The sequence below is a fragment of the Poecile atricapillus genome, chromosome 1 (assembly GCF_030490865.1).
Source record: "Poecile atricapillus isolate bPoeAtr1 chromosome 1, bPoeAtr1.hap1, whole genome shotgun sequence".
Lineage (NCBI taxonomy): Eukaryota > Metazoa > Chordata > Aves > Passeriformes > Paridae > Poecile > Poecile atricapillus.
In genome coordinates this window covers 63,605,555-63,617,016 of record NC_081249.1, presented here as the reverse complement: position 1 = coordinate 63,617,016, position 11,462 = coordinate 63,605,555, and the positions used below count along the sequence as shown (strand labels likewise).

The 11,462-nt window shown below is 42.2% G+C and overlaps 1 protein-coding gene across 1 annotated transcript in view; it reads right to left on the bottom strand.

Moving 5' to 3' along the window:
- Positions 1-1,032: 1,032 nt before the first annotated feature.
- Positions 1,033-11,462, bottom strand: part of FAM124A (family with sequence similarity 124 member A) — a 36,975-nt gene continuing 26,545 nt past the window's right edge. Inside the window, exons 3-4 of the mRNA XM_058834881.1 lie at positions 10,459-11,198; positions 1,033-1,830 (exon numbers count right to left, since the gene is read on the bottom strand). Coding sequence (XP_058690864.1) covers positions 1,033-1,830; positions 10,459-11,198 — 1,538 coding nt within the window. The remainder of the gene's footprint in view (positions 1,831-10,458; positions 11,199-11,462) is intronic.

The following is an 11,462-nucleotide window of genomic DNA, read 5'->3' as shown; positions in this document are numbered from 1 at the left end:
ACATTGAGGTGCTGGAGCATTTCTAGAGAAGGGCAACAGAGCTGGTGAAGGGTTTGGAGCAAAAGTCTGATAAGGAACAGCTGAGGGAACTGAGATTGTTTCATTTGGAGGAAAGAAGGCTCAGGGGTTACCTCACTGATCTCTACAATTACCAGAAAAGAGGTTGTAGTGAAGTGGGGATTGGTCTCTTCTGCCTTATCTCGAGTGAAAGGAGAGGAAACAGCCTCAGCTTGCACCAGGGGAGGGTTAGATTACGTATTAGGAAAAAATTATTCACTGAAAGGGTGGTCAGACCTTAGAATAAATTGTTTAGGGAGTTGGTGGGGTCAGTCTCTGGAAATGTTCAAGAGGTGTCAGGATGTGGCACTTGGGGATATGGTTTAGGGGTGATTATGGTAGTGCTAGGTTGTCACTTGGACTTAGATGATCTTGAAGACTTCTTCCAGCTTCGATATTTGTGTGATTCTGCCCCACCTTACCACTGCCAGCTCTCAAAGGTTGGAAGCAAAGTGTTTCCTCACAAGAAACTTCTTGCCTAACCCTACTGGGGCTGTGCTGCTGGGATCTGCTGTGCTTAGAGCTGCCTTTGGAACCTGTGAAAAGGGAAATAAGACCCCTTTCTTTTCCCATCTTTCTTAAGGGAATTTCTCAGAAAAGTTAAAGCAGTTTGGTATCACAAATTAGCCTTCATTTTCTGCCAAATTAAGATGGAATACAATGTGCCTCTTCTGGCATTTCCTTCACCACCAGTCCAAGGGCTGCTCCGAAAATGTCCACCTCGTGCTGCTGTGCAAAAGCCTCTGTGCTGATCATATCCCCCCAAAAGATACAGGGTGCAATCTCAGCCTGCTTTACTGTACCCAGTTTGGGAATGCCAGTCTCAGAGGGTTCTGAGTATTTTCTTCAAATACTTAACACACTTCTGCATCACCTTTTCCTCAGCAAGGAACCTTCTCTAAGCTCAGGGTGGGCCCACTGCTGTCATTCACAAGTAGAGTACGTTTCCTTTGGAAGGTGTAAGATAGAGAAACCTCAGATGTAAAATTCTTCTTCATTAACTGGTGAAGCTGGGCAAACACGGTCATCCAGAGAACAGGGAGCTGCTCTCAAGGGCTGTTTGTGTTGCTCGGAGAGAGATGCTGATGTGAAAGAGCTGGAAGACCATTCTGAAAGAGAAGGTAGTGAACCATCAACTGACTCAAAAGTATTGCACATGGCTGATACAGGCCTTCCACTGGTGGCTGCCTTTTTAGCCCCATAGACAGTTTGTTTCTGTGACGGAAGAGAGTCTTCCAACTCACTGCAAAATCCATTAAGAGCAGAGTATGCAGAAACCACAGACAGATCTGAGAAGGACAGCTTCATCCCTGTGTCCACATCAGTCTCCTGGGCACCCTCCAAGTCATCAATGTTAAGCTTGGGGCTGCATTTCCATGTTTTTAGCCTGGCTGTAGGTGACCCAGTGTTTAAGAACTGAAATGGTTCACTGAAATGAAATGTCTCTGATGCTGAAGAGGAGTTCACTGTGGGCAAGCAGAACAGAGACTTGCTTCGTTGAAATGACCAAGAAATGCTGGAGGCACTCCTGGATCTGCGTGTGAAGTCTCCTTGATCACCATGTCTCAAGTCCTGCTGGGAGAAACCAAGATAATGACCAAGGCCATTCGTGTGATGTACCTTTTTTTGACCCATTTCTTGTGGCTGTTCAGAGACAGATCGGTGGCTCTGAGGAAGAAAGGCTGGCAGAGTGGTGAATTGGGAATCTGTTGACACAGATGGATATGGTTGCTTGTTCTGCTTTGCAGACTTCCTACACCAACTGTGTGCTTGCTGCAGTTGGGAGAGGGAGAGAAGAAGATCACATTAATACAGAGTTGGCAGTTTTACAACCCTAAGTCTTCATTGCTGAGTTGTTACTGCAAATAATTATGAAGCAGGCCTCAATCAGTATGCTTGCGGCAAATGTTTCACTGCAATAACAATGACAAACCACCCTGCCAAAATCCCAAATATTTACAAAAGGAGCCTCAAAGACAACAAGAATAAATGGTAGAGAAGCCTTGCCTTGTGGGCTGAATTACACTAGCTTGGACTTCTCACTTCCTACTGACTTAATCCAGATTCATTCATATTCTGTCTTCCAACATTACTACCTTAGTGGACAGCATAAGAAAAAAATAAAGAAATGGAAGAGGTACATATATAATTATAATTTCTCATTTCTTCCTTACTTTTTTTCTTGTTTTGTTTTGTCCCCCTCTAAAACATCAGAAAGCCTTCAACAAGCAAGCTCATTCTCTTTTTCTCAGTGGGAATTTACTACTTCTCTCAAGTCTTTCATATTTTCTTTCTTACCTAGTTCGCTCTATTAACTAGCTCACAGTGACATTACAGACACACATTCAGTTTGCTTGTAGACACCTAGACTGAAGACCCAAACTCATGGTTGTGATCCAAATCTGGACCTCAGAATAAATCTCAGTCCCAGGGCAGGATTCAGTTGCCTACCCATCAGATACTCAAGCATTAGAACAGGGAAAGCAGCTGTGATGCATGGTGAATCCAACATCCTTCTCAAGAAGGAGCTGGAGCCAGGTGGCTTTCCTATGGAGCTAGACACTGATGTCTGGGTAACTGAACTGTGTTCGAGCAATTGTGAGGTTTTTCACCTTCCCCCTTATTTTAGTGAGGCTTTTAGAAATTAGCCTTTCAAAAAGTTTAATTTAAAGTCTTTTTAATGGAATTTCTTGCATAATAGAACACACTTGATCTCTGCTCCAAAAGGGACAGGAAATCACGGGACAAAATGCAAGATCATACTACTGAGAATAAACAATAATCTCAGCTATGGGACTTGTCAGCTGGAAACAGGAGAGGAGAAAGTACTGGGTATCCTGATCTCTTTCTGCTATTTAAGCAACAAGGCTGTGACAACATGGTATTGGGCACTCTCAAGTGAGTTGAAAAAGCACTGTTATGGCCTCACCTGGGATATTGCACATGATTCCAATCACACCTATGTGCAAAAGAATAAATTTGAATTGAAAAAGATGGACCCACAGGGAAAAAAAAATAGTAAGATTAACTACCCATTAAAAGAATGTAACCGCAAACTAGTAGAAGGTTTCTAGTAACAACAGAAGGAGAAGAATTTTCTGGGGTGAGTAATGGATAAAGACAGAGCTTCTTCATTTTACCAAATAGATTATATGACATGACAGAAAGAGCTGAAACCTGGCAACCAAGGAGGTTCTTTGTACCCAGTGTCTAAAAAAGCTCCATACATTGCTGCTTCTAACATCTTGCTAGTGCACATCACATTGTCTTAGTGACCCAGATCTGTCATAGCCATCTTCTGGTTTTTATTGAAGCGATTTTATAGGCAAATAAAGGATTTTCACATCTGCAAAAAATGCTTGGTTCTTTCATGATCTCTTACTAGAGATCATAGGACAGCCAAACCATAGAAGTTCATTTAGATCCTGTAGATGAGGATATACATATATATGTATACTATATATATATGTGTGTGTGTGTGTGTGTGTGTGTGTATAATGTGTGTTAATTCATAACTATTTCTGTGTAATATAGTAAGCTGTTTCCCTTAATGTCATAAAGAATTATATTAATGAAGAAATTGAGGACAAAAGAGTCAAATGTAAAATGTCAGTTGTCAACAAAACATTAGTCAGAAATCACGTTCGACCTCTACAAATAACATTATTTTATTAATGCAATATGTGAACCAATTTGTTTAAAAATTACTCTGCAAGATGAAAAGCTTGTCCTTGAAGAAAATACCAGCTGTTTCTTAACTGAAGACATTTTTGATAACCCAGAAATAAGAATCTGACATGCTGAAAGTCCACAAACAGAGCACTGCATTCTTTCGATGTGTTTGACCGAGAAAACACTCCTCATTATATTTTGTTAGCATTAACAAAAGGTACCATTTTTTTTCTCAGCAGTAGCTCTGTTATGAGATACACTACATGAACTCAACCACCATGCTCAGGGAATCAACAGAAGAACCTTCAGAACACTTCTAAGCAATTGCTTCACCGTATCTTATTTTTACGCAATACTTGTGTTTTTGCAGGTTTAAGCTGACAGTTTGGCAGATCAAGCATCCACAGAAACCAAGGAACCAAGCAGTGCAGTCTTCCTATTTGTGAAAAGGATGGGACCACTGGTAGCACCTTGGACAAACCTTGAGCTGAAAACAAGGTTTTTGGGAACAGATCTATTCTTGCACTGCAGAGAGTTCTGGGGCCAGTACAAAAGCCTTACTTTTACTTTGTGCAGGCCACACCACCTGTCTACCACATGTGTGTGTCAGGCAGAGCCCACAGACATCATCAATAAAATTTAGCTGTCTAGTTAGTACAGCCAGTGGGGTCTGGAGAGCAATTCAGCTTTCCCTGAAAAAAATTTTGTGTTTGGTTGGTTAGCTGAATTTCTTTCTATGTCCTTGGGCTGTACTGAGTATGCACCCATTGACTGCAGTGAGAACACAGACTGTAGTTGACAACCTACTTCAGGTAAGATATCAGTTTTAGGGTTTTGCTACTTTAAACCCTTTCTTCCTAGTTCTTTAATGTTCCTGCAGACAGATAGATGCATTTCACTTTACACTAAGTATTTGCTGTTAATCTTGCTCCTGGGTCACAGCTCCTGGTCAAGCCCAGCTGGCCTGGCAGGAGGTAATGGTGGATGGTGAGGAGAAGGGGGCAAGCAAAGCCTGCTCTCAGAATGGCTGCCTGCAGGGCGACATCACTTATACAGCTTATTTCTGAGCAGCTGTTGGTAGGGGGACCTGCTCACCTTCATCCTTTTTTTAGGTAAGATTTAGAAGACCTATTTTCCAATGCTGCTCTTCATTCTATGGGCAGAAATGGGAAATAATGGGGAGATGTTAATTTCATACTTTCGTCTTAAAGCAACATGACCGAAGACTTTCCTGGCTGGGAGAGTACTAGCAGCAGTACCAGACAGTACTAGCAGCCGTAGTGCACTGCAGGTAGAACACTGTACCACAGGTAGCTTGTCAGAAGCTCCACCCCATGAAATACTAGTGAATAAAGATTACAGGCTAATCCTGTATTGTAGAGAAGTGGATTATGTGGACTAATAAGATTTTTCTATATCTACATTCTCTAACTTGTCAGAGATCACAGAGGGGATTCAATGATTTAGCCAGGATTAAAAATCAGGCAAAACTAGCTCCTTGTCCTGTGCCAAGGCCATTGACTGTGCTCCCCTGTGCCACCTTGGCAGGGCACACCAAATGCTGCACGCAGCCTTGTGCGCTCATGTGACCACTCCTCTTCAGTTTTTGGAGGAGGCTTCTCTGCCTCCTTCATCCTGCCACCGGCTTTGAAAACAGTTGCATCTTTTCTGAATTCTTTTCAAGTCCTCATCATCAGCCTTCTCATGGCTTGCTAATGCTCTCAGCATTGCCTGTTGCCTCCCTGCTGCCTGGCAGAGTCCTGCCTGCTACTGCCGTGCTGCCTGCAACAGACACAAGCACCAGAGAGATGCCAGAGAGCACATCAGTCATCTGAGGGGACAAAGACAGTGCAAAGTGACACGTTGATTCTGACCAAAATTCCAAATGCAGGGAGGTAGATTTGTCAGACCTTGCCACAAAGATGTGCAGCAAACCCAGTCACTGACTGAACAGATTAGCTCTCTAACAGAACAGATTTTTTCATCTGGTGCTAATCTGCTGCTCATTTATAATCTCTGCACAAATCTTTGTGAAGCCTGGAGGGATTTAGAGTCTTTGTGTTTTACAATGGGCTGCAGAAGAATTTCATGATGAATATCCGGGAATGCCATAAACAACTTGGGGTGAACCTTTCAGAAAAACACTTTCAGCTTGGGCTGCCAGGACCTAACAGAAAAAAACCTTGCTGCAGTCTATTTTAAGTTATCTGCTTTTTAAGAAAGCAGATAGAGATCTCCTTAAGCATTATCTGCATTAAGAACTGCCAGCAAGGCTTTGCTGAGGTCAGGACCCAGCCAGCACAGCAATGACATCACCATCTCGAGCCCAGATTTTGCCTGCCTTGCTCAACAGGAGTGTGATGGTGTTTGTTTAATTGTATTAAAACCAGTGGAATTGATCCAGGGGAAAAATATCAACACAAGAAAAAGTGGCAGAGATTAGTCCTCAGTATCATCATAATAAGTCTTACTTGAAAGGCAAATAGTCAGAAGCACAGCATTTCAAAAAGGCAAAATGCACAGATTTAAAATTGAGCATCTTTGAAAAGTGGCTTGTAATGTGTTCACAATAACGGAAAAGTTGAGTGTTTTGTAACACAAAATATATTCACTCTCAAGAATTTTTGCTATGTGCATAGATTTGTAAGAGATCCTAGTTTACCATGGAACTTCACTGGATAAAGTACCTTAGGCTGAAGAAAAACAAGTAAAAATCCCTTATATGAGTTAGTGACTGATTCTCTGTGCTCTCCCAATTCCCAGCCACCAGCATTAAGGACAACCAAACAATAATGTCACAAAAAGGAAAGGAAAAAATAGATTAAAATATTTTGAAAAACAGGAGACTAGAATTAGATTTGCAGATTAATTAAATCAGTTCATGGCATCTCCCTCAACTGAGTCAATTTTTGCTCTGAAAGCGTGTCCTTTTCACCAGTTTCAGAAGAAAATAAATATAATTTTTGTAAAGGTGCCCTTTATGCCCTTTATGACATCCTTGCCTGTCATAAGACATAGAATGGTTTGGGTTGGAAGAGACTTTAAAGATTATATAGTTCCAACCCCCCTGCTGTGGGCTGGGACACCTTCCACTGGATCAGGTTGCTCAAAGCCCAGTCCAGCCTGGCCTTGAACCCTTCCAAGGATGGGGCATTCACAACTTCTCTGGGCAACCTGTTCCAGTGGATGCTTTTCTTGCCTTTCTTCCTCTTTGTGCTCAATTCTGCTGTATCAGCACTATTATGCATAATAATTCAACAAGCTTGAAGGTCTTTTCTCACCTCCATTTTCCTTCCTGCAGACTAAACTGTTCTCTGCAAAAGTGCCCTTTCTTTGCCTGTTTTTGTCTTTTTGCCTTCTCTGACCCTCGTTTAGTTCTTTCTCTTTTCCATTTTATCTGAGTCCTCTTGTCCCAGCTCCTTGCGTCAGTCATGGCCACTACCTCTGCTCCCAAAACACATGATACCACTTCTCAACTCAAGATTACAGTTGCCCCATACCAATAAGAACATTGGCCGATTAATTCAGCAAATCAGCTAAAAAAAGAATCCCTCTACCTCCTCATAAGCTGTGATCTGTTAACATTTGCAGTGTTATTTCAAGGATGCCTTATTAAGCAACACTAAGCAGAAAATAGCCACCTCATAAACTGCACAGGGACTCGCTGGCATGTAAAACAGCAGCAGGCCCTACGTTTATGTACTGACACTCCACCTAGGTAAGATATTAATTTTTCTGGTGTCCACCTTCCTCCTGGGCATGTCTGCATGGTCCATCTCGCGCAGAGTGGCTAGGAAATCCTGCCAAAATATTATTTTACTTTTCCTACTCTATCCAGAGATGTTATCGTAATTTAAAGAAGCCATCTGTGCACTTTCTCCTCTCGGCTCACTATCCTTCCTTCCCAAACATGCATGGCCAAGCCAGTCCCATCAGTTATTAACCTTTCCTGCTTCCCACGTTGCACTGCCAGGAGTGCAAGTTGATTAGCACTTCATCTGTCTCTGTGTGGATTATGCCCAGAGGGAGCCAAGAATCTGGGCAAGACCTATAAATCCAGCAGTATACTCACTATACCAGTATATGGTATATTCTTAGCTACATTATTTACATATTCTTCCCACTGCTCTGACAAAAGCTCCCCAGAGCTCCTGCTTCCGGGCTTAGTTCTGGTGAAGCAGTGTGGGTGTCTTCCCATAGGATGCAATCCTGTTCATAAGGCTTGCTCCTGCTCCAGCCACTGAACCCTTTGCCTCAGCTGTTTTATAGCTGCACCCTCGGAGCAATTTGTCAATGTCTAAAAGCTCCTGTGACAATTCTGAAGGGCTTCCTTGCAAATGAAGGAATAGTTTCTTGGCATTAAACAGATTTATCTTACCCATGAATAACTTTGTTGTCTCTTGAACTGACTTTATCTAAGCCCCTTGATAATTGCATTTGCAAAATGGATTAAGAACATGGATCAATCTCGCTGGCAAGTATCCAAGTCCCTGTCAGGACAAGCAAGAGGTCACATCTTGTTAGCTTCAACACGGAAGAACACTCAAACTTCAAACTTTAAAACTGCCTGCAATTTAACAGGGATGTTAATCTACCATTTTTTGTATAATTATAATTTTAAAAAGGTGCAGTATCTGTATAAAGTAAAGAGAACCATTCTGATGATCACTATCAACTGATACGGAGGCTGAAAAATAGAGAGGTCGTTGTTTAAGTTTATATAACTGGGAAGAAGTCAAAGTTATCATCAATGCTGTGGCATGGATAATACTGCTCTTAGCAACTCTCTGGGAGAAGTAAAAATGTAGTCTTGTTACTTTCAAAGAAGATACTATAATTGCTTTGAACTTCAATGAATAAAAGGAGTCCATGGATCACCAAATCCAGTTTCCTATAGCCCATCCTCCATCATTCCCTAACTGACCATCCTGCCTTAAATTAAGGTTTTAACCTGCTCACTCCTGCTGGGTGGATGCTATGTAGTTAGCTATGAATGTGCACTAAAATCTATTTATTGGCTGATTCTTGTTCCTGTATCAAAACAATCATTGAGTGAACCAGCCTTTTGCTGTTCCTGCTGTTCATCTTGTGGTCTGTCTTCCAATCAGAGCTCCCTTCAGACTTATTTTGGTTGGGCTTAGGTGACCCTACTCTTCCAGTTCCCCTCTGTAGGACTGTGTCTCCATTCCTCTGCATGGGATGAGAGCCCTTCCCTGTCTCTGCACCTTCTGAGGTCACCTTTCTGGAGCCCAGAGCTGAAGACAGGTGTGGCCCTTGGGACCCTGTGCAACTTCCCATGCTTCCTGTGGCATAGAAACTCTGGTACACACCCGAGACTGCAATTTTCTTTTCATGGTCATGTTGCACTGGTGCCTGTAGGTATCTGAGTTACAGGAAATTTTCCCTTTGATTTAGCTGTAGAGATCCACTTCTTATTGTACAGACTTGCTTGAAACCCATATACCAGGACCTAGTATTCATGACTTTAAAATGGCATAAGTTAGATCCAAAGTCTCTGTTTTCCTTTCAATTTTCATATACTAAACTCCTTTTGATTCAACAGATTTCCAGAGTGATAAATTCCATTTCTGTAACTTCATTCTCATTTGCCATTTTGTCCTCCTGCTCAGAATCATCATCCTCACTGAAAATATAAATGAAAATCAATTGTACGTGCAGGCCATACTTAGGTAGGTTTCTGCTCTTTTCTTTTGGTTCATATGGCTAAAATCTCATTCTGATGAGACCACATCTGTGGTCTGTACAGTGAAAGGATGGCACCCACAATGTGCCTTTCACGGAAAGAAGGTCAGACAACTGGACAAGCCACATGAATGAAATTGACTCCAAAACAATACCCTTTGAAATCTGAACAACAGCCTATAAAGGTGAGGGACTGTGCTCCTTGATTTGAATGTAAGCAGCAATAAATACCTCTGCAGTGCAAGAGTGCACATTAACCTGGCTCTGGATTGCCACAGATATCCCTCTACAGGGCAGGCAGCTATTAAGGGTTTGCTGCTTATCCTTTTATCTCCCTTGGATGTAGTGAAGTGGAGCAGAGCATGCTGATATATTGCCCAGATATGGTGCCTACAGATGTCCTAACAAACTAACTCTCAGGATTCAGTTATGAGCACTTGAGATTAGTTCAAAAAAGAGTCTGTGGGAATGTCTCTCTTAGGCTGCTCTTTAGGGTGCATTTCTTTTCCTTCATCACCTCTCTCTTCATCCTGATAATCACTGTGCAAAAGAGAGATGCAGTTTGTCATCCAGTGATGCTAGAAAATAAGGAGTGCCATTAGAACTTCTGCTTGTCTTCCATAAAGATCTCATAACTTAGGGCTATTTAAAAACTCTCTGTCAGTTCTGTGCCTATACTTCTTATGAAACTACACTCACCAGCCTTGATTTCTCCACTTGGGCTCATAATTCCTTATCTCCTCATTTTTTTAAACAGCTGTCTCATCTCACATCACTCTTAGCATAAACTGAGGTTGATTGATATCTGGATAACATCATCCACTGCTTTTGTGATCAGTTACACAACACAGAAAGGGGTTTCAAATTCTTTCTTCAGCAGTACTGTCCTGGCTCTTGCTCCAAGGATAGAGCAAAAAAAACCCAAGCAACCAAGCAACCAACCGAAGGGCAACTGTCAGTGCAGGTTAAGCTTTCCTGCACAAAATCCAAGAAATATGCTTCTATTTCCCTGTGTACTGAACTTACCTGCAAAAGGATCGTATTTCCATCATGGTCTTCTGTCTGCCACCTGCCTTCGCTGATGGGCCTGCAAGGGTTGGGCAAGAGAGGCACAAGCTGCCCCACATCTTTTACTCTGAACTCCAGCACGGCTGACTCTGTCCTCACCGGAACTTGTCCCTTTGGGAGTTTTTTTAAAGAAAACTGAATGTCTATTTCCATGTTAGAATAGACAGGAAAAACACAAAAGTCTGCTTTTTTCTGACACATTGGTCTTTTCAGTATTAACTCATACAATTTCAAAATGTCCACAAAATTTTCATTCCTGCAGTATATGGTGAAGCGGATCATTTCTTTCCCGTAGTGCACCGGGCGAATGGCCCACAGAGGAGTCTCTGGAGCCAAAGTGTAAAAGTCTTGGCTGCAGGGGAGGTAAGGGAGGAATTTCCCGTGCATTAGCTCTGTGTGGTGGTAATGCCAAGGTGGCCGCTGAAAAGTTTCATGGAGCTGCAAGATGGGTTCTTCTCCATACTCCTCCTGCAGGAACAGAATGACAGCAAGGGCTGGCTGAGAAACACCAGCCTTGACCGGCTTCCTGCGCTTCCTGGGAACTCGTCTTTCTGAGACCCGAAACAGCTGGAGGTCTGGATGGATCCAGGCTAGAAGCTTATCAATGGCCTGCTGCAGAGTCTTGGATTCACCCGGGTCTGTGATAATATGTACACTAACAAGGAATGGGTCTTGTATACCTTCCACAGAAAGTTCACCTGAAACATTAAAAAAAAAAAGTCCTTTAAGATTTGCAACCAAGTTGGCAACACTTAGGTGACCCTTAAAGGAGAAACAGTTTACTCAGACATAGGGGGCTTTTCTTTTTCTCCATCTCTCTGAATCTCATTTGTAGTAAACAACAACAACAAAATGTGCAGCGATATAGCAACCAAGAAAATAATTAGAAGGCAGAGAGAGAAGTTTCATCAAGCATACCATAAGAGTTGCTGTTTCTCTGAGATAGCATCCAATAGATGCTA